Source organism: Rhineura floridana, chromosome 15 (assembly GCF_030035675.1).
Source record: "Rhineura floridana isolate rRhiFlo1 chromosome 15, rRhiFlo1.hap2, whole genome shotgun sequence".
In the NCBI taxonomy this organism is placed as follows: Eukaryota; Metazoa; Chordata; class Lepidosauria; order Squamata; family Rhineuridae; genus Rhineura; species Rhineura floridana.
Genome location: NC_084494.1, coordinates 20,069,085 through 20,091,985, shown reverse-complemented (window position 1 = coordinate 20,091,985; position 22,901 = coordinate 20,069,085). Strand labels below are relative to the sequence as shown.

General features: G+C 43.4%; 1 protein-coding gene across 14 annotated transcripts in view; it reads left to right on the top strand.

Annotated features, from left to right (window-relative positions):
- The window catches only part of LOC133370395 (lethal(3)malignant brain tumor-like protein 4), an 80,762-nt gene that overhangs the window by 29,537 nt on the left and 28,324 nt on the right, over positions 1-22,901 (top strand). For 12 of the 14 annotated variants that reach the window (XM_061596658.1, XM_061596656.1, XM_061596649.1 and 9 more), the window contains 7 exons: positions 4,398-4,548; positions 5,137-5,191; positions 6,311-6,399; positions 9,254-9,358; positions 10,294-10,429; positions 16,392-16,483; positions 18,039-18,190. In XM_061596658.1, the coding sequence (XP_061452642.1) occupies positions 4,398-4,548; positions 5,137-5,191; positions 6,311-6,399; positions 9,254-9,358; positions 10,294-10,429; positions 16,392-16,483; positions 18,039-18,190 (780 nt within the window). The remainder of the gene's footprint in view (positions 1-4,397; positions 4,549-5,136; positions 5,192-6,310; positions 6,400-9,253; positions 9,359-10,293; positions 10,430-16,391; positions 16,484-18,038; positions 18,191-22,901) is intronic. The other 2 variants (XM_061596655.1, XM_061596657.1) reach the window with 1 other exon arrangement.

Genomic DNA, 22,901 nt, shown 5'->3' with positions numbered 1-22,901 from the left:
ATCTGTGCTTTTAAAATTATTTATTATTTATTTATTAAATTTATATCCCACTTTTCCTCCCAGTAGGAGCCCAGGGCGGCAAACAAAAACTTAGAAACACTCTAAAACATTATAAAAATAGAATTTAAAATATATTAAAATGTCTTTAAAAACATGTTAAAACAAAACATCTTTAATACATATTTTTTAAAAAAAATAAAAATATATTAAAAAGTAATTGCAACACAGACGCAGACTGGGTTAAGGTTTATACTTAAAAGGCTTGTTGAAAGAGAAAGGTCTTTAGTAGACACCAGTAAGATAACAGAGATGGTGCCTGTCTAATATTTAAGGGGAGGGAATTCCAAAGAGTAGGTGCCACAACACTGAAGGTCTGCTTCCTGTGTTGTGCCGAACAGACCTCTTGATAAGATGGTACCTGCAGGAGGCCCTCACCTGCAGAGCTTAGTGATCAACTGGGTACATAAGGGGTAAGACAATCTTTCAGATATCCGGGTCCCAAGCTGCATAGGGCTTTATACATCAAAACCTTGAACTTAGCACGGTAGCTAACAGGTAGCCAGTGTAATTCTTTCAGCATCAAGGTGACATGTTGGCGATACCCTGCCCCAATGAGCAGTTGTGCCACCACATTTTGCACCAACTGCAGCTTCCAGACCAACCTCAAGGGCAGCCCCACATAAAGCACATTACAGTAATCTAGCATGGAGATTACCAGTGCATGGACAACAGTGGTCCGTCTATCCCCATCCAGAAATGGCCACAGCTGTCTTACCAGCCGAAGGTAGTAAAAGGCACTCCTAGCCACTGAGGTCAGCTGGGCTTCTAGCGACAAAGGTGGATACAGGAGTACCCCCAGACTACAGACCTGCTCTTTCAGAGGGAGTATAACTCCATCCAAAGCAGCCAACTGTCTAATTTTCTGAACTCGGGAACCACTAACGCACAGTACCTCCTTTTCGTAGGATTCAGACTCAGTTTATTGGCCCTCATCCAGCCCATCACCAAGTCCAGGCACTGGTCCAGGGCTTGCACAACTTCTCCCGATTCAGACATTACAGAGAAATAGAGCTGGGTATCATCAGTGTACTGCTGACACCTCGCCCTAAATCTCCTGATGACTGCTCCGAAGGGCTTCATATAGATGTTAAACAGCATGGGGGACAAGATGGTACTCTGCCACACTCCACAGCACAACTGCCATTGGGCCAAAAGACAATGACCCAATGCCATTCTCTAAAAATGACCCTGGAGATGAGATTGGAACCACTCTAAAACAGTGCCTCCAATATCCATCTCACCAAGTCAGCCCAGAAGGATACCATGGTCAATGGTATCAAAAGCCGCCGAGATATCAAGTAAGATAACAGGGTCGCACTTCTCCTGCCCTTCTCCCGATAAAGGTCATCCATCATGGTGACCAAGGCCAATTCAGACTCATAACCAGGCCTGAACCCACATTGGAATAAGTCAGGATAATCTGTTTCATCCAAGAGTATATGAAATGGCTGCACCACAACCCTCTCAATCACCTTCCCTAAAAAGGGGGTATTTGCAACAAGGCGGTAGTTGTCACAAATCAGTGGGTCCTGGGTGGGCTTTTTCAGGAGCTTTCAGATCACTGCCTCTTTCAGGGTGGCTGGAACCACTCCCTCCCACAACAACACGTTGACCACACCCTAGATCCACTTGGTCAAATCCCCTTGGCAAGCTTTAAGAAGGCAAGGGTCGAGAGGACATGTTGCTGGCTGCGTCATCGCAAGAACCTTGTCCATATCATCAGGCCACATCATCAGGCCACATCAACTGAATCTGATCCCAAGAAGTTGCAGCAGACGTTGCACTGGACATCTCACTGGGGCTACACTACACTTTATCCTCAAAGAGCCTTACAAACAATTCACAGTGGGCCTCCAAAGGGTCTAAAACTCTATTTCATGGAGTTGACACCAACAGACCCCTGACAGTACCAAAAAGCTCCACTGGATGGCTACTTGAGGATGCAGTGGTGGTAGAGAAGTGGGCCGCCTTTGCTACCCTCACCACCACGCAGTAGGCATGGTACACAGTAGGCATAATCACAGTATGATGTTTTACTCATGCCCAATCAGCCCGATAGCACATCTTTCAACACTTGCGCTCTAGCCACCATCCAGCCTGTTTCATTGCCCTTAGTTCACTGGTGCACCTATGTGCAAACCGGGCTCCACAATGCTGGAGAGGGTGCTCTGGGACAACTGTGTTAAGAGCCCAATATGCCTCGTTCCGCAGTGTGACAAGGGCTTCAGCAGGGCCACCTGCTCTGTCTACTGGGAACTCCCCCAGGGTATTAGGAATCTAGTAGATTCCATTAGTTTCTGGGGGCAGACCATCTTAATCTGTCCACCACCACTGCAGAGGAAATTCGGAGCCGTAAGTCTAAACTTTACCAGGAAGTGGTTTGACCATGACAATGGAGTGACATCCATTACCCCCCATCTCCAGACCACCCCTTACTCTATCAAGTGCAAAAAGCAAGTCGAAAGTGTGTCCTGCCCTATGCGTCGGGCCAGTGACAACTTGAGACAGCCCCATAGTTGTCATGGAGGCCATGAAGTCCCAAGCCAGAACTCTAGAGGCAGCCTCAGCTTGGACATTGAAATCACCCAGGACTGTCATTCTGGGCTCCTCCAGTACCACAGCCAAGACGGCCTTTGCCAACTCGGTCAGAGAAGCTGCCAGGCATCAGGGTGGACAGTACACCAGCAGCAACCCTAGTTTTCTGTCTCCTTGGCCCGACACCAGGTGCAGGTCCTCATAGCCAGCTCCAAGACAGAGTGGTTTCCTGGTGATGGAAGTTCTGTAGATTACAGCAACCCCTCCCCCCTGTCCCTGCAGCCTGTGCTGGTGTTGCACCAAGTATCCAGGTGGGGAAAACTGGGTCAGATCAACTCCTCCCAGTGCACTCACCCAGGTCGCAGTAATGCACACCAAACTAGCACCCTCGTCCATGATCAAATCATGGATGAGTGTGGTCTTATTGTGTACCAATCTGGCGTTAAACAGCAGCACACACAGGCCAGTGGGTGTAGCAGATGAGCAATGAGAAACCTGTCCATGGGAGGAGTGGGAGTGAGGAACAAGGTGTAGATAGCCTTGCCTTCAACTTCTGTGGTAGCTCAACACTTCCCTATCGGTATACCTCCCTCTATCCATGATCACTGGAATTGGGGTGGCATCACCCATGTGCCTCCTTACTAAGACTCCTCCTAAACACCTGATATTGGCACAAGAGCCCACGAACAATACCTACCTGAACCAGTTATCCCAGTAGGCCTCTGAGGGAATTGTGAACAGTCAGACCCACTCAGTACTTTCACACAGGGCACTTCTGATCCCTCCTGTCTCGCACCCAGAGAGGATCAGTGTTGAACCAGTTCAGGAGATTAAATAAGCATTTGTTTCTTGCTATCCAGCTATTCAGTATCTTTCATTGCCTTTTTTTTAATTGATGCATTTAAACATTTATATCCTACTTTTCCATTCTTTCAGGCCCACAAGGTGTCATAACAATAATATGCAAGCAAATAATTGCAATATTGCAGAATTGGCATCAGTGAAAGGAACATATCATTGCCAGTTCATTATCCATTATCCCAAGTGCCTTCTATAACAGAAATGTTTTAATCTACTATGTAGACTAAGGGCACAATCCTACTAGTATTAACGGTAGGCTGAAGGGATATGGGATGTGGCAGATCCGGCCCAGCTGGGCTGCACTGGCATAAGCTCCTCATTCTGGCTCAGCCAGCTCACCCGAGTCTGGCATAAGTCCCAAAAAACGTGCATTCTGGGTGTGTGTGGGGTGGGACCAATGGGAGGGGGTGGGTCCAATGGGAGGGGGACTTACACCATGTCCTACTTCCATTCAGAATGGTCATGTGACCTTCAGTCCTGGCATAAATTAAGCTGGGAAAATGCTCTGCCTGCTCAGCTGGTGTTCTCCCCTCCCAAGGGCTCCTAAACTGAGTTAGGATCTGGCATACTTTAATACAGCTGAAGGTAACCTATAGGATTGTGCCTTTAAGTTATGCCAGCTTCCTGGATGTAATTGCTCTCTTAGTCACCCTTGGAAAACGGCTCCACAAAATAAGCACTACTACTGAGAAGCCCATGTCTTGTGTAGCCACCCATCATACATCAGATGGAGGGGAGACCCTAGACCCAGGTCTCAGAAGATTATCTAAGTGAGTAAGTAGTTTTTTTATGGAAGAAGCTGGTCTTTGAGGTATCCTAGCCCTAGACCATATTGCCTTTTAAAGCTGCCAGCCCAGACACGTTTCCATTAATAACTGGCTGAAAGGATAACTATTACTTCACACAGATATTTTGCATTTATTTTAATTTATGCCTTTTAGTAGAGCCTCTAAGGACTCCGCAGCAGACTATGGAAAACAGACAAATAGCAGCCAGGTTTATGAAACTGACAGACCTTCCAAGCGCCTACGAAAAAAGAGGAAGCTGCTTTTGGATTCTGAAGATGAGGAAGAAAATGCAGATAATGATGAGGTATTACAGGTTTAGTTGGTTTTGTAACCAAGAGCCTACACTGAGTCAGGCAGTGATCTTTGGGCAGTATTCAACTAACTTATCCCATCAGTGCAAGGTTTAGCACTTGCACAACAGGACTTTCCTCCCCTCTCTTTGCCCTGTGTGTGCCCCTCACCTTCCCTAAATCTACCCCGGAGGATTAGAGGAACCCCTAGAACAGATTTAGGGGGCATGCAGGGGAAGGAGGAGTCCCACTGCACTAACAATAATCCTCATGCTGACAGCATCCTGAATACAATCTGTGTCAACATGTAAATATTGATATTTTTTTTAATTAGACACTTAAGTTCAGATGATATCACACTTCAGCTTTAAAAGGCTTTCTTTTGTGTGTGGGGTGAGATACAAACTAAAAGGCAGGTTATGCACTTTAAATTGTTTGTTGCAGTTCTGCCTTTCTACCTAGGTACCCAAAGGCACCTATGGTGGGTTACAATTTAAAATGCTAAAACAAATTACAATTTTGCAAAAGAATGAAAATGTCATTCATATATATGAAAATCTCAGTGTATTTTCATTTATTTTTTAAAATATATCTATGTCTAGGAAAAGAATAAATTGAATTTGAAAAACCGCAGAAGTGCTAAACCAGTAAAGCAAGGTAGGCAGAAGACTTGATCTTTCACTCCTTAATCCTGAAAAACTATTGTATAGTGTTTAATTTTGTGACCCATAAGGCTGGAATATATCTAGAACAGTGGTTATGAATAACAATCTAACAACATGTTCACGTCGCCCCAAGGCAATGGGAACATTTAATCTGGTATGATCAAACTAGAATGCCTCCTATGAACAAGCTAAGTATGATAAATGATGTTAAAATAAGCATTGGTAAAATAAAACTGGAATAAAACTGGTAATGAATTATGGGCTCTTGAAGATAAATAATATCCTCAAATATTGTTCATGTTTTGCATTACAGTAGGGCCCCGCTTACCAGCGTTCCGCTAATGCGGCGGCTTTCCTCCCCTCTTTAAAAGCCGATTTTGCCGATTATGCGGCATTTTGCGTCATTTTCATGCGATGCGCCCCATTAAAGTCAATGGGGTTCCACCATATGCTGATTTCCGCTTTACAGCGGGGGTCTGGAACGGAACCCGCCATATAAGCGGAGCCCTACTGTAATTTGTTGAATTCTCGTACTAAAACCAGAGCCTGTGTCATTTACAGTGCATTTCTCCTCAGAAGTAAGCCCCGGTGAGTTTGGTAGAACTTACTCCCAGGTTTAAGATTGCAGCCTGTTCATATTCTTCATGATCTGTTTGGTTGATCATTCAATTTCTTTTAGATTTGCTCCATTGCTGCTACTGGTTGCTTGTCTTGTCCCTTTTTTCAAGATATTTTGAAGGACTAAGGGAATTTATTGTTTTGTTTGACCACTCTACTATTTGCAAGCTATCTAGAAGAAAGAAAAATAATTATGTCTAAATACCTGCATTTTGTATCTTTGTAATTAAAAGAAAAAAAGATACCAGGAACCAGATTCTTCCTGCATTTCATTTTATTTAATTTTTAATAGCAGATAGTTTTGCTTGTTGTTTTGGTTCCATACTAGGTGCTCTAGTAAGGGGTGGCTGCTATGCAGCTATTGTAAAAGGAAGGTTTACCTTTGGATACCCAATGAACTGTTCATGTAGCAAATGAAAGAGCATGTGTGTGACTCTCTGCTTCAATTGTTCTGCAGAAACATTTTTTCCTCATGTTGTTTTTGATTGCTCAGTTACTCCTGGAAAGAAGCATGTATGGAACTGGATCTCATACTTAGAAGAAGAACAAATGGCACCTGCTCCACTGAAATTCTTCAAAGAGGTTGGCAGTTTTTGGATATTTTACTTATTTTGTTCATATTAATTACACGTGAATGGTGGGGGGCAGGGGAGAGACAAGAGCCAGATGTTGTTATGGGTACAGTAGAAGGAGAGTTGTCATCTTCTCTACCAGGCTAGAGACCCTGAATGCAAAAGAGCTCTCCTACAGGGAGGAACCAGACAGGGTAGCTTTCTGTAGTCTGTGCTGCTGCAACACAGAATCCAGGATTGGATGAACTGGTGGTTGGCTGTTGGCTGCCTGGATCCAGGGAGTAGTTAACATGTCGTGGTGCAAAGGGTGGTGCCTGGATGCCTTGAAGGAGGCGGTAATACAGCCACTTCTGAAAAAGCCCTTCCTGGACCCTGAAGTTCTCGACAACTGCTGCCCTGTCACAAACACTTTTTTGGATAAGGCACTCAAGAAGGTAGTTGCCTTGATTGTGTAGGTGATCAATAAATGTAAAAATAATATAAACATATGAAGCCTTATACTGAGACAGACCATTGGTCCATGTAAGCCAGTACCGTCTACACTGACTGGAAGCAGCACCCCACCATTTCAGACAAGTGCTTCTCCCAGCCCTACCTGCAGATGTAGGGGATTGAATCACGGGCCTTCTGCATGCGAAACCTGTGCTTTAGCGCTGAGCTATGGGACTATCCCTGATTTTTGATCACCACATGAATGGTTTATTGGCAGGTCATCTGAATCTATCCTAAGAAGGCGAAAATAAAACTTTCTTTGCCTCAGTGACATTATTAAATTAATTAAAGATTAATTATATTTTAAACAAATAGTTTAGGGAGCAGGGGAAGTCTTTCATTCAAAATGTGGAGGTGCAGTGTCTAACTATCTTACTTATTTGGGTCTTCAAAGTCACTCTGGTACATCATTCCTTCCCATGCCACTGGGATTCCTTAGCGCAGCTTCTTCCCATGTGAACGTAAATCCTGGTACTAGATTAACATTTGCAGGAGAGGAGCTGCAGAGTGGGCTTCTCTATGATCCTCAATTTTTCATGTTACCCATTGGTGTGGGAAGGAGTGCAATGCTGCAGCCCCAACACCACTGAAATAATGGGGATGCCAGGCCTTAGCATTGTTGAAAATTAAGGTGGATATGTGTAATCAAGTCCCAGGTCTGCCTGTTTTAATGTTAGGAAGAACGTGGCAGAGGAACTCCCTTGTTCTGTTTCTTATTCCTTCTGCAGCAGCAGTTCTTTCCTGAGTAGTCAGGAAGAGTTTGCCCATTTGGTCAGGGAAAGACAGTCACTACAGAGTGAATAGAGTTGTTCCAGCATAGTGCTTGTCCCCAGAGCAGCTAAAGAGATAGGTGAATGGCGGTTGGCTTGGGCTTTCTCATTGTGAGGGAGTGCTGGGAAACCTTCAGCAGTTGCTCTCTGTACTGGCTGCCAGGAAAGGAAATCAGAATGAACTGAGGAGGGCTTCATTTGTACGTGTTCTCTTGTTGAAAGGGTAATATGTGAATCATCCCTCAGAGATAGTTTAATCCTTGTATTATTTCTAATTTTGAACCCAACCCGTTTTAATTTGTGTCTTAAGTATGTGAAATTGCTCAGCGCTGGTATTATATCTTATCCAATGAATGTGTAAAGCCAGCTTTAACTTTGCTAATTAGCGTAGTGTTGACATTAATTGGATCCTTGACTTTTAGCAAGTTGTAGATTATCTTATTAAAAACTAATCATTACAAGCGAGGGTACAAGTTGTAGCCAATTGCCATATCTAAAAATATGCAAGAGGCCAAACCCTAGAGAATGTGTGAATATAGCACACATCCTGTCTGATGCTGTATTGCCTCAATTTCCACTGATATGGAATAGCACCTTGGAACATTGGGAATGATTTTTTCAGTTGCACCTCTAGGTTTTGATCAGTTCTGTCAATAAAGATCAGCTTCCCTTTAATTATCTAGTTTTTCTTAGCTAGGGTTTCATTGCTGGGCCTTATTTTTTATGTAAAAGCTCAAAACTTTATTCTTGGTCTCAAGCTGACAAAAGTCAGACGTAGCAGCTCAGTTCAGCTCTCACACAACGTTACCATTTAGATGTCACACCAAGTCAGGTTTGCACTCACAATAATTTAGAACAAACCAATGAACTGAGTTTCCCAATGTACAACTGTCAAATCATTGTCTATTTCCTCCTGCCTCCATAGAACAACAACCTCTGGAGATGGCCATTATTATGGTTTGTCAATGCAGACATTTTTCAGGCTATAGTTAGCTCAAATCATGTTTTGCAAATTCACTTCATGGTTTCCAGTTCTGGTTTGCTGGCTGGTCACAGACCATGGTTTCTCAGCTAAGACTTAGCTTAACTATGGTTTCATGCAAAGTGATGTCTGCATTAAGCCCAGAAACAACTTGCCCACTTTCCTGCAGTGGCATCACTACCACTTACCAGGAGGGGTGGGAAGGTCAAAGCTGGGTGGGCACACCAGCAGAGCTAATTTGGCACTCCCATCATTGTGCCCAATCTCCATTGACCTCCCCAATGCCTTGCCCCTCTCCCTCCTGGTAAGTGGCAGCAATGCTACTACCAGGAAGCTAGCATTGAAGCTGTGCCCCACTAGGCAAGCCTCTTCTGATTCAGTCAGAGACTTTAAACAAATATATTTAAATTCTGATATAGATATAATCATACTTCTGTTTCTCAATATAAAAAGGTACAAAGTAAGCAATGCCTGAAGTTAGTTTCGTTATGGAAAAGGGAATACACTTGACAACTGTAGTTCATTTTCTTAATATTTTCTCCATAGACTATTAATCTCTTATTGCAATGTTCTTTGTTTAAGTGTAAAATAATGTTTCCCCTCTGTTCTTTCCATTACAGTCTCAGTCCTTTCCACAAAACAAAAACGGATTTAAAGTTGGAATGAAGCTAGAGGGCCTAGATCCTGAACACCCATCCTTATTTTGTGTTCTTTCTGTTGCCGAGGTATTTGCCTTTCTTTGTACTGAAACCAATTATTAAACTTTTTTCTGGATTACAGGGAAAAAATAAACCATAGTAAAATTAACATAAGGTGAAAGAATCAGTCCAGAGTGAAGATCAGTTTTTAATTTTTTGACTCGCAAAAAAGATAACTTTGAGTTGCCTCATCCTTACTGGTGAAAGGGTACAGAGTACAATTACATTTTGATGATTATTCCAACTGCTATGACTTTTGGGTTAATGCTGATTCTCCAGACATTTACCCTGTTGGATGGTGATGCACTAGATTTTCAAATTTGCCAGATACAAGCATGGTTTAGATATAATACTAAACCATAGTTTAGCACTATGGGAGCAGGCGTTGATGAGCTTCAGGCTTGCATGCACCCCCTCCCCCGGGATGGGTATGAAGAGGGGATTAGAGGCATCCAGTTCCTAGTTAAAAGGGAAGATATAGGGCAAGCCCTGGATCAGTGAGTTAAAACGATGTCTAAAGATAGCACTTCACTTTTCATTTAATTAAAAATATCTTCTGTCTAGATTGTACCATTTTTATTAAAGTTTAATTGGTTTTAAAGCATGAAAAAATATTGGTAGTCTTAAAGGGTATTATCAAGCAAGACAATCTTCAGTTTGTTTTTTATATTATTCTTGGGTGTGTACTTGAATATGTTTTGATGCCTCAATCCTATATATTCCTGCACCTGTGACCGTTGACATCCATTGCTACAGAGACGCGAGTTCCACTGCAACAATAAGCGTAAGAACAGGCCCTGTGGATTTGCAACTCCAGCTATAGATAGATATGCCCTCTTTTTAAACTTTAGTATCTTTTGTTAAATGCTAACATAAGGTGAAAGAATCAGTCCAGAGTGAAGATCATTTTTTAATTGTTTGATTCACAAAAAAGATAACATTGAGTTGCCTCATGCTTCCAGGTGCAAGGGTACAGAGTACGGTTACATTTCGATGGTTATTCCGAGTTCTATGACTTTTGGGTTAATGCTGATTCCCCAGACATTCACCCTGTTGGATGGTGTGAAAAAACAGGGCACAAGCTATTTCCTCCAAAAGGTATGTTGTTTATTTATTTTAAATGCCCTATGTAGAGTAGAAGGGCAGGATAGAACTATTTTAAATAAATAATAAAATCTTCACATTTATTTATTATTTATTTATTATTTGGTTTATATCCTGCCCTTCCTCCCAGCAGGAGCCCACGTTTGCTAGATACAAGCATGGTTTGGATGTAATACTAAAGCATATTTTAGCACTATGGGAGCAAGCATTGATGAGGCTTGGACTTGCACGCTCCCCCTCCCCTCTTTCTGGGATGGGTATGAAGAGAAGATTAGAGGCATCCAGTTCCTAGTTAAAACTGATTTGAATTTCTTGTATTACTCACACTGGGTACTTTGCTTAATTTAAACTCTGGCTTGTTGAAACAAGCAGGATTGTTGAAACAAGCCATAGTTTAAACTTGCCACAATATGTCCTTTCTGATTGTGATTAGTTCAAAAATGGAAGTGGATGCTTCCATGCTCCTGGTGAACTCTGGAGCCAGTCACTGATGGGTTAAAGTCTTCAACTAGCCTAGGCAGGAAATGCCTTATGTAATTTGCGTTATCTCCTCCTCCTCTTTTCCAGGAGACCTCAGTTTCTTTTCTAGCAATCCTTTCTCTCTCCTGCCTATCTTGAAAAATTCTTTCCTTTTGCCTACTTTTCAGTATTTCTGTCTCTACCCTCTTTGCTTTTCCCTTGAAAACAAGCAAAACCAACTTTTTTCCTTCCTGAGGCTTGGCTTCGGCCAGCCCCTCCCTAGTTCTCCCTCCCCCCCGCTGCCTTTTTTCCCTCAGATTTCTGGTGCTCAGCTACTGCTTTGGAAGAAAGCTATTTTCTTTTCTCACCTGCACGTGAGCAGAACAACTTCAGCAGTTAAGCAGTCTGCTGCTGCTTCCAAAAAGCAGGCCACTCAACGCAAGTGTGCAAAGACCCTGTAACTGGGCAAGTGGCCTCAGACTACAGACTATACACATAGGCACTACCCTTATCGGAACTGCTCATGGTCCACAGCATCTCAGAGGCAACACAGCGAACTGCTTTGGAGGAAACTCCCATGAAGAGTTTTTCCCCCCACGCTCCTTCCAACAAAGCAGAGCAGAGCAAAGCAAAGCAGAGCATTCTTTTTCCATCTCAGAGCTGGAGTGTAATATTGAGAATGACCAGCAGGGAGAGCCAGAGGACGTCATGAGTGTGCAATAAAGTCCCTTGCTCAACCCTGTTCTTTACCCAGAGCAATTCTTAGCATCCCAATTATCAATAGCACATCACCAGCAATCATAACAGGCTGTTCCCGCCATTTTGACCTCACTTATCTAGGGGAGTCCCATAGATAAAGCCAAATGATGCAAGCATATAAAGAAGGGCCCCAGGCATCATTATTCTTTTTCTTATTCTCCCCCCCCCCACTGGATTCGAAAGGATGAGGCAAGACCAAGACCAAACTCAAGACCATAGTCCAGCTTTCTTCTGAGGTTTCAGAGAGGGAGTCTCAGGGGGCCCTCTCTACTGAGGCAGTGAACCCACAGGCACCCTTCTAATTCCTTTCAGCCCTCTTGAGGAGCAATTCGTTACAGAGACTTGCGCACATCCGGGCCCATCTGGGACAGATCACAGTTCACTAGACCTGCAACATACTCCAGTTTCAGACTGCAACCATCTCAACCTCACCAGTCCAAACAGTTCTGACACCAGGAAAACAAAAATGGGGACAGACTACAGGACTTCAAGATGGCCTGGCATAATACATCATCAGATGCCTGGGGGATTCAGACCATAGCAGAGGGATTGCAGGTGGAGCTAACATCACCCACCCACCCTGATGTGTTTTACCTGATCCCTGTACCCAAGGATCCGGAGAAGGCCTTGGCACTGCAACAGGCAGTCCAACATTTTTTTCTGATCAGAGGTGAACTGAGGGGCGTACTCCCATCTGTTCCTTGTGCCCAAAAAATGAAAAGAGTTAGAGGGGTGTGTTAAATTATTTACTTGTTTATTTGTTCCAGGAGATTCAGGATGGAGACCTTGGCCCTACATCTGCAAGATTTTCTAACCTCCATATATTTAAAAGAAGCCTATCTTCATGTATTTTCCCTCCATGCCACAGATTTCTTAGGTTTGGGGGCAGGAAAACATTTCCAGTACAGGGTAATGCCTTTTGGGTTGGCTTCAGCTCCCAGAGTATTTACAAAACTGATGGTTGCCCTACTAGCCTGCCTGCACTTCCAAGGCATCCACCTCTACCCATATTTAGATGACATTCTGATTCAGTTTCCATCCATCTCCAGAGTAGTTTCAGACCTGGCCAAGACCAACAATGTGTCTAGAGAGGCGTGGATTCCTTATCAGTGTTGCCAAAAGCCAACCGTATCCATCTCAACAGATTCTCCACCTGGCCACCCTGGTCGACACAGGAGAGGCTCTGGCCTCTCCTGCTCCAGAGCACATTGACAAAATTCAGTCCCACATGTTGCGGATTCTGTCTATTCCCACAGCAGATTGAATGGTCCTATTGCAGCTGCTGGGCGTGCTCTTAACTTGTATAGATCTAGTACCCTGGGCCAGGACCTACTTATTCTTGCCTAGCAGAATGACGTAGTAGCCAGATATCACATTCAAATTTCTCAACTCAAATCAGTCAAGATCTCCCTGCGGTGGTGGCTCTCTACACCTGCAGCCTCACAGGAGGGATGCCATTTTTGATTCCCTCAGAGAATCACAGTAACCACAGATGCTATTCTCTTGGGCAGTGAGACACACTGTCTGCAGTTGACTGCCAAAGTGCAGTGGAGTCCTGCAGAACTCAAACACAGCAGTCTTCCTGGCAGTCTCCCTGGTTCTCTGATAGACTGCTACACAAACATGTCTTGGTCCTCACAGACAACATCACAACTCGGGCCCACATTAACAATGAAGGGGGCACAAAATCTCAGTCACTACAGAAGGAGGCCTAGGGCCTCATGACCTGGGCAGAACAGAACTTGGCCTCCATAATGGCACAGCACATCAAGGGGGAACTCAACACAAAGGCGGATTTCCTCAGCCATTCCTAACTACATCCAGGGAAGTGAGTACTCAGCAAGGCAACCTTCCGTCTCATAAAGGCAGCTCTGGGTGCTCCAGTAGTGGACGTCTTTGCCACTCCACAGGATGCTCAGACACCGAGGGTCTTCATCAGGTGAAGACCTGGGGGCGAGGGTCATGATGCACTCAACAGCCCATGTCCAAAGGGCCTACTGTAAGCCTTCCCTCCATTTCCCCTGCTCAAGAGTACTCAAGAAGGTCCAGCAAGGGCAGGCTGACATTCTCACACAGGGTCCCATTCGTCACCCAGACATAGCATAGCTCAAACAAGCTGCCTGGAGATTGAGTGGAAAACTTTACTTGGGCAGGTTTTATCTCAGCAGACCACCAAGACCATCATGGCAATTTGCAGGCAATTAACTGTCTGCATCTACAAAGCCACATGGCGTTCTCTCACTGGTGCCATCACAAACACATAGATGTCCTAAATCCTTCTATCCAGCGGGTTCTAGAATTCCTTCAAGATGGGTTAGCTCAGGACCTCAAACCTTCCCGGTCAAATGCCAGGTGTGAGCGCTGGGATCTGTGCTTCTTATAACGGGATGGCAAGGAAATCAGTGCTCACCCTCCGGTTAAGCAATTTCTCAAAGGGGCAACTCTCCCGGCTTCACTGGTCCACAGGTTCTCCTCCAGGAGGCTACATGCAGTGCTACAGGCTCTTACCCTGCTGCCCTTTGAGCCTTGGGGGCTGTCTCTCTATGGATTGTGTCTTCAAAAGTGGCTTTTCTTGTTTCCCTCATGTCTGCCAGGAGGGTGTCAGAGCTCAGTGCCATAACAGTGTGGAAAGAACTTTGTATTTTCCATGAAGACTCAGTGGTTCTTTGGACAGATCCGGCCTTCATTCTTAAGTTGAACACTCTATATCATAGAGCAAAAGAACTTTTGTCCTTCACCAGTTCACCTTGTGGAGCAGGCCTGGCACAATCTGGATGTCATTACAGACATTAAAACTTTACATAAAATGGACTAGATGCATCAGACTCTCACACAGTCTCTGCATTTCATTCCATCCTGGGACAGAAGGCATTGTCTGCTACCATTATGAAGTGAATTAAGACATGTATTTGTTTGGCCCATGAGGTTCAGCATTTTCCAGGCCACGTCACAGCCCACTCGACTAGGGCAGCAGCCACTCCAGCTGCTCTAGCCACAAAAGCCAGTGTACTCGAAATCTGCAGAGCAGCCATTTGGGCCTCCACTTCAACTTTCAAATGTCATTGTAAGTTGGACCTTTTTGCCTCTGCTGAGGCGGCCTTTGGCTGGTTCATCCTTCAGAATGTTCTTCAAGTTTAGTAAGTGGTTCTAGGCTTGCCCGCTCAACAAATTCAAGCTCTGGTAGGTCCCATCAGTGACTGGCTCCTGAGTCCATCAGGAGAATGGTTCATTGGCACTTACTGTGAAGGTCCCTTCTCTAGTGGAAGAAGGCAGCCAGTCATTGGCAAGCTGCTCACACACAACACTGGAAACTCTGTTCTTCTTCTCAATTCTGTCTCACTTTATTCTTTAAAGGTTTTAGTATTCAGTTATGATTGTTAATGAGGTTTAGTAGTTTTGCTTAACGAACTTCCAAGGCTTGGCCAGAAACAAAACTGAGGTCTCCTGGAAGAGAGGAGGAGGAACTAATGAAAATTGCTTGAGGAGTTTCCTGTCTAGGCTAGTTGGAGACATTAACCCATCAATGACTGGCTCCCTTCATCCACCAGAGAAGACACCTTCACAGTAAGTGCCAATGAACCAATGTCTTCCTTGTGGCCATTCCAGAAGAGAAGTGAGGAGGAGCCCATGGCTCACCAAGGCTCATTCCCATAGCACTAACATTGAGTCTGAACCATTGACTACCTACCTTAATTAAATGTTTTAGCATCATTTCGTGTTAAATACACCTTGAATTATTTAAAATGGCTAGAAATAACAGATCCAAACTAATGGCCATTTCACACAGTAGAAATGGGTACATGCTAAATGTAATCTAGCCTGTGATATGTGAGATGGCTTTCTATCTGAAAGAGCACCTCCAGCTTCATCAACGATGCTGCGCAACAAGATCAGCCTCAAAAGGCCTTCTCTCTATCCCACCAGTTAAAACAGCTAGACTGGTGAGGACTAGGGAGAGGGCCTTTTCAATTGTGGCTCCTACTCTGTGGAATTCCCTCCCAAACGATCTCCGCCATGCCCCCGCTATGATGAACTTCCGCCAGGCCTTAAAGACCTGGCTCTTCAGACAGGCTTTTGGGGTGGGTTAGGTTTTATTACTACTGTTGGAGATTTTAATGTTTTAATGTATTTGTATGTTTTTATTCTGTACGTCACCCAGAGTGGCTGGACAACCAGCCAGATGGGCGACTAATAAATCTAATAAATAAATAAACATGTCTTCACCATGGGTACACCATGAAAATAAGCTACTGGGAGCTGTGTATTTTTGCAATGGAATGTATGTGTATGTAGTCAATCTTACATCTTACAGGACAGAAAGGAGTGCACTCATTTTTAGTGTAATTTATGAAGCAGTTTTATTATAAGATAAAATACAATGTTTGGGGGGTTTTTGTTGGAGTCAAGCAATGGAAATCTGAAAGTAATTAGAACTTATTTCGCTAATGTGCAACTTAGCAAATGTGTTCACTACTTTCCCTTCCTATTATTTTGTTTCCTAGAGACTTCTGAAGTTTCACATTAATGATTAGCAATTGCAATAATGTATGTTAAATACAGAAGAATGTGAGAAATATGTTAACTGAAGCCTGTAACTCCTGCCTATTTCACAGGGGCAGCTATTATGCAAAGTTCAAATTCTTCCCACATCATTTCTATTTCTGAAAAACCAATCTGAACATAGCAGCCACTATATAAAACAATGCTTTTTTCTCCCTCTCTCTTTTTCTCTCTGTAGGTTACAAGGAAGGGGAATTTAATTGGGCTTCATATTTGAAGAACTGCAAAGCTCAAGTTGCCCCAAAAACTCTTTTCAAGGCCCTGAATGCAGTAAGAGGCAGTCCTGATTTTTTTACTCTTTTTAAATTCAAGCCATTACTAAAGCTTTAACTAAGATATTGTGCGTTTTTCAAATGCTTGGAACAGAAGATAAATGCCTAAGAAATGTAAAAATCAGATGTGAAATAGGAAACCTATTTAGTTTCTCACATTGCATTTAGTATACAGATTTTATTGCCTGTGTTTGTATTTATGTACACACAGCAGAGAAGTATCCACGCAAAGAAGCAACTATCATCTGACTACTCACCATCTGATTTATTTTTTATTTATTTATTAATTTTGTTACATTTATATACCGCCCATAGCAAGTAGCTCTCAGGGCGGTAAACAGAATAGGATAAAATACATACATCATAATAATAAAATCACAAAACATATAAGACACAATGAAAACAAAATGATTTGACACATAATGGCACGTCTCTTGTCTTTAAAACCATTTCTCTGACATTGGCTGCACTTATCACAATATCCAGTACTTGCTCAGTCCTTGGCTGGAAAATATTTATTGATACATGTGCCTCCGTCAAACACATTTCTGCTCATATGAACAAAAGTATTCATCTTCCCCATCTGTACCTCCAGCATATTTTAATGGCTTTAATTCGCTTCTCGTTCCACTCTGTCAAGTATGCTTGCTTGTTCATTTGCATAGCATCTTGTCCAATCTGTAGCCTGGCAATGGTTGTCAAGTTCTGTTGATTTCGATAAATTAGTAGGCCGTTTGTAACGCTTCCATGCAGAGCAGCCTTATGGAGAAAGTAAGATCTGACCCAGCTTTTCAGTGAATGCAGAAACTGCTTCCCAGCAGCATTTTACATGAGAGCAACCAGCCCGTTTTTAGCTATGAATTGCTGTCAGGAAGCAGTGACTGTATTTGTCGATACACTAACTAAAATGTTACTTCTTTCACATAGTTGCATCTGCAGAGTCGCTCTGCATGGAGAAGTTTCAGATACCTGAATGAGTTGAGTGTGTCTAGGTTTATGGGAAACATCTGCTGTGTCTCAGAGGATTTGTCCAGTAATGTGCCAGAACCTGCTGTTACTGTATTAGAATTTTCATAGGATTCATTCTCTAACACTGAATTTTGATTCAAGTGAAAAATAGTATTTGTGTTCTGTTGTCTCAGGGTTATAGTGGATTATAGTTGAGAGGAGGGAGTAGAGATTTGGATATAAAGATTCTTCTCTGGATGAAGAAATCCTTCAGCTCAGTGTTGCAGCACATGCTTTGCCAAATTCAGTCCTTGATATGCCCATTTAAAACAATCTCAGGTATTATGGCTGTGAAGGATATACATCTGAGGCTCTATAGATGGACAGATTAATCCAACCTCTATATGAACAAATTAGTTTGATCTGATATAAGGCAGTTTTTTTGAAATTTACTGGCATAAATCAAATTCTGGGCTTTAACCTCCATTGGAAAGTGAGGTCTTTGAAATAATACATTATTCACATTACCCAGATAATTACTAATGAACATATAGTTTCAGTAATCTGGCTAATTGCAATGTCTTCTCTATTCTCCTATTCCTTAGCCAGTCACACCTTCTGGTTTTCGAGTGGGAATGAAGTTAGAGGCAGTAGACAAAAAGAACCCTTCCTTAATGTGTGTAGCAACCATTGCAGATATGTTGGATAATCGGCTGCTAGTTCATTTTGACAACTGGAATGAAAGTTACGATTACTGGTAAGAAAAGAAACATCTCCAGTATTCACCCAACTAGAGTGGTGTTTGGAGGGGATGGTGGGGGCTCCATTCCTGAATGTTGAGTGAGGTTGTAGTTTTATATTTAGATGTCAGGTCTTACTCACTTCTTAATTTTCTGAACCCCAGCCTGAACACACTTAAAATCACATTAAGGTCTGTGTAACTCTGCTTCCAAATAAATATGTTTGGACCAAATAGTTTCCTTGTGACATCAAGACATGTTGGGCTACATGCAGGCCACATGCTGACATTTTTTTGAAAATCCAGAGAAAAATAATTGTTTCACTTGCAAACTTAGGCATGTTTACTGTTTATCATTATGTTTTAATTAGTTATTTTAACGATTTTAATATAAAAATGGCTGTGGGAGACATTAACAGGGGTGAATTGACAGGTATGTGAAGGCTTAAACACTCCTTTCTCACATTCCTTAGTGCTTAACTACAAATGTTTCTCACACCCATGCACTGACATTCCCTTAGTAATTGTGAGTTTGGAAACATTTGATTGCTGTGTCAATGTGTAATTCTGTCATAAGGTTTAGGAGATTAGGGAGGAGTTGACAAGTGAGAAGGATATATTGGTTGTTCAGTGAATATCCATTTCAAGTCTTCTGTAACCTTGTGTACTAGAACAGTGGTTCCCAACCTGGGGGCCGGGACCCCCAGGGGGGCCGTGAAGTAATCTAGAGGGGGCCGTGAACAGTAAAGAAATGAATTATTTATTATTATTTTTAAAAAAGTCTTCACTCCCTGGACACTGTCTGCTTTCCACTGGCGCTGCAGATGACACCTTCCTCTTGCTCCAAACGAGAGGGGAGGCCTTTTGCTGAAGCGCCAGAGCATCTTTCAGGCGCACTAAGGGCAGGCATCTGCCTATAAAATACATGCCAGATGCCAAAGGAGGCTGAGGGTGGAGCTACCAGGAAGAAGAGGGAATTACTATCACTGATTCCCGTCTCCTTGCACTGCTGCTACTGGCAACTCGCTTGCTTAGAATGAGAGGAGAGGGCTTTTTGTGAAGCAAAAAGAAGCAAGGCTGCTTTCCCCCTTCCTTCCTGGCACCCAGCCTGCCTCCCTGGGGGGAGGGGGTCATGAATTTTTTTCAGCTTATAAAAGGGGTCCCGTGCTCCTAAAGGTTGGGAACCACTGTACTAGAAGAATGCTTGGAGAAAAAGACCACTGAGAACACCAGCATACCAAATTATGCTGCATGTACTAGATTCCAAGTTATTGTTTTTTTTAATTACACACTACCTTTCTTTCAAATGAAACTCAAGGCAGGTTCTAAGCAAAAACAAAACAAAAAACCTTGTGGAACCAGGGGAGTTAATTTATTCAGAATCCTCATGGAAATATTCCAGATAGAACACAGTAGACTATATGATCTTCAGATATTCTCTCCAACTAACAATTCTGTATAATTCATTTTGAAAGAAGGGGAGATAAACCTGCTTCTAGTTTCAAATTCAGGCAAAAGTTCAGATTTGTGACTCACTCACTAAGTCTTGGTTTAATGAACAAAGGTCTCGAATCTAGTTTCTCAGTTGTGCGTATCAAGGTTATAATCTCTCCTACTGCTTAGAAGATAGGAAACGTGATTAAAAGGAAGCTGATGTAATCTCTCTTGCCCTGAATGGTGCCTTAGTTTGTTTCCTGCCTTAGCTCAGAGTAGAACCACTTGGATACCTCTCCTCCATTGTTTTTTCCTTCTCATCTTAGGCCTGTTTACCTCTATTGTTTGTTCTTCCTTGTTTGTCCCAATGTCTGTCCTCAATGTCTGTATGCTATCTTTAAAAAACCATTCCTATTTTCCTGCTTCATGTTTCTTTGGGCTTTTTCCCCCCAATCCTCTCTGCTTGTATCTGCCCTTCCAGTGGCTCCGTCCAGCACGGAACCAGCAAAGATATTGCCTGGGCACATGCAGATGGTCCAGACGTCATAAGCAAGCTTGGCAATAGCTGCAGCAAGCCTTTCAGATGACCCCAGTGACAGGGCAGATCCATAGGTCAAAAAGCTCCCAGGCAGGTCACAGTTGGCATGGCTGTAGCTACAACCAGGGTTCTAAAGATTACCCTGCCACCGTACCTCCCTCTGTGGACAGCCCCCACTCACTGAAGAAACCAAAACAGATGTGGCTGCTCCCTATCAGCTCTTCAACAGCATAGAGAATCATGTGCCAATAGTGCTCGCAGTATCTGCCACAGTACTGGAACTGGGACACCAGGAGGCGCAAAAAACTGCAACCGAAATAGAAGAATTTCAAATTAGAGGAGGAGGCTATAACAGAGAATGCAGCACCAGCAGAAATTATTACCTAGCATCAGGTAGATAATTTATCAGACACCCCTACCATCAGAGATCTATCTGAATATCATTCAAATACCCTTAAAATCTCATACCCAGCAATCAGTTATGCAGCCAGTAGCTTAGCCTGCACTGCACTCCACACCCATCAGACCCAGAGGAAGGCAAATGAGTGAGGGTTGTGAGAAGGGCGATTATTCTGACACTAGACTATTTAATGATACTGATTTCTTACCTCTGTAAGAAATGTCCTCCATAGATCTATGCCCAGCAATGCAAAATCCGGCCCCATCAGCCACTTGAGTAGCCACAGTGCTCTCAGAACTCAAGACTCCAGCAAGAGTGATTCTTTTCCTTGTAATTTTTCAAAATGTAGTTAACTCAGAATGGGCCATATTTTTACACAATAAAAACTCCTAACAATTTTGCTACGTTTTATACTTTAGATCAATAGTTTATGGAACATTAGGTCCCCATTGTAGATACATTGTAGAAGTAGTTGCCGCTCTTCTACCAGGAGACATCCTTCATAAAGATGGAGATTCTCTTCTGAAAGACGCAACTAAAAGCCGCACTGACCCCTCTCTCAAGCACACATGACATACCAGTAATTCAGGATGGAGACTTTTGTCTCCATCAGCGAAACTTTATATCATCAGGACCTCCTTGCATTAATAGAAATCACTGAAGCTTATTCCACGTCCATATCTACCAGATGCACCAGTGCTTCCTGCAGTTCACAAAAAAAAAAAGCAACATTTCCAATATTGAGCACTTCTGGTTGGCCTGGCCTCAGCACCCAGAATCTTCACAAAGCTCATGGTCACTGTGTTGGCACACCTCAGGCTTTGGAGGGCATGTGTTTATCCATATTTGGATGGCCTCATCTAGTAGGCACCACTTGTGGCACCAGCTCCCTCTCAAATAGATTGAGAAGATCTGATGAGTCATTTAGTCTCTAGCATCCAGTAGGTCAGCTGACATCATGATGCTGACATAGACACTTGTGATTATGATCTCCTATACAGACATCATTCCTTGGGCCAGGCATCATTCCAGACCCCTCTGGTTGGCTCTCCTACATCAGGATGCCATAGTTCACAGATTTTGGCAGCACATCCATCTTTCCAACCACCTAAAGCAGTCCTTCATCTGGTGGAATATTACCTCCAACCTGGCCCAGAGAGTGCCAAACAAGTATCCCATTGTTACAGATACCAGACTTATGCACTGAGGAGTCCACTGCAATAACCAGATAGTCCAAGGCACATGGCCAACCTCAGAAATGTCACATAGCATCAACTGGCTGGAGTGGCATGTGGCTCATCTTCCATCCCTGATGGCAGAACATAGCAGCAGCATAATGAACACTACAATGAACCGGCTGAACTGGCAGCAAGTCCCACCAGGGAAATGACAACCGGGCAAGGCCACATTCAGAGTGCTCTAAAGGCGCTTTGCCTCTGGTTCTCCAAGATTCTCCAGCTTGCAGAGTCCCCAGTGTGGTTTCTACTGATAAAGCTAAATCACCTGTCACAGGGGCCATTTTTACTCTCAGACCAAACTGGGCTCCAGCTAGCCACCTGGAGACTGATGTCCTCTGTCCTGTCCAGTCCAAAATCCCGCTCCCTAAGAGGTTTCTATGGGGAGTATCACACATCAGCCCACTGTGCATAGCCCATAGGGCATTGAGACATAATTATCCTCCTGCCTGCTCCAACCTTCCTACCCAAGATTAACTCAGCTTTCCACAGACAGCAAGAATTAATACTGTCTTTTTTCTGTCGAAACCATCTCACCCAACCAAGCCGGTGTGGCACATGCTGGAGAGGTGTTCAAAATTTACATCAGGCACATGCAATCCTTTAGGTCAAGGGCGGGGAATCTGGCTCTCCAGTTGTGACTGAACTACAACTCCCATCGTCCCTGAGCATTGACCCTGCTGGCCGGGGATGATGGGATTTGGAATCCAACATTTAAGGGCCGCAGGTTCTCTACCGATACTTTATGCAAACCAACACACTATTTGTCTCCTTTCATCCAACCACACTAGGCAGACATTGCCAATTCCACTCTTGCTAGGTGGATAAAGGCCTAATAACCTCTGTACTTGCCAAGACTTCTGTATGTCACAGCCCAGCTTACCATGGTGGGTATCACCTTGGCATTCCTTTCTTCCAAGGCACCAATAAACAAAAGCTGCTGTGCTAATACATGATCATTTGCACCCCATTACAAAATTGATGTTTGCACCTCTGCCAAGGCTGCTTTTGGACAGAGGTTGTTCCAGCATGTCCTCCCACCTTCCTAGGCGGCTGCTTTCTCTTCCCACCCAATTCCATGTCAGTGAAGAATATCTTACTTGGATACTTCCTACAGCCAAC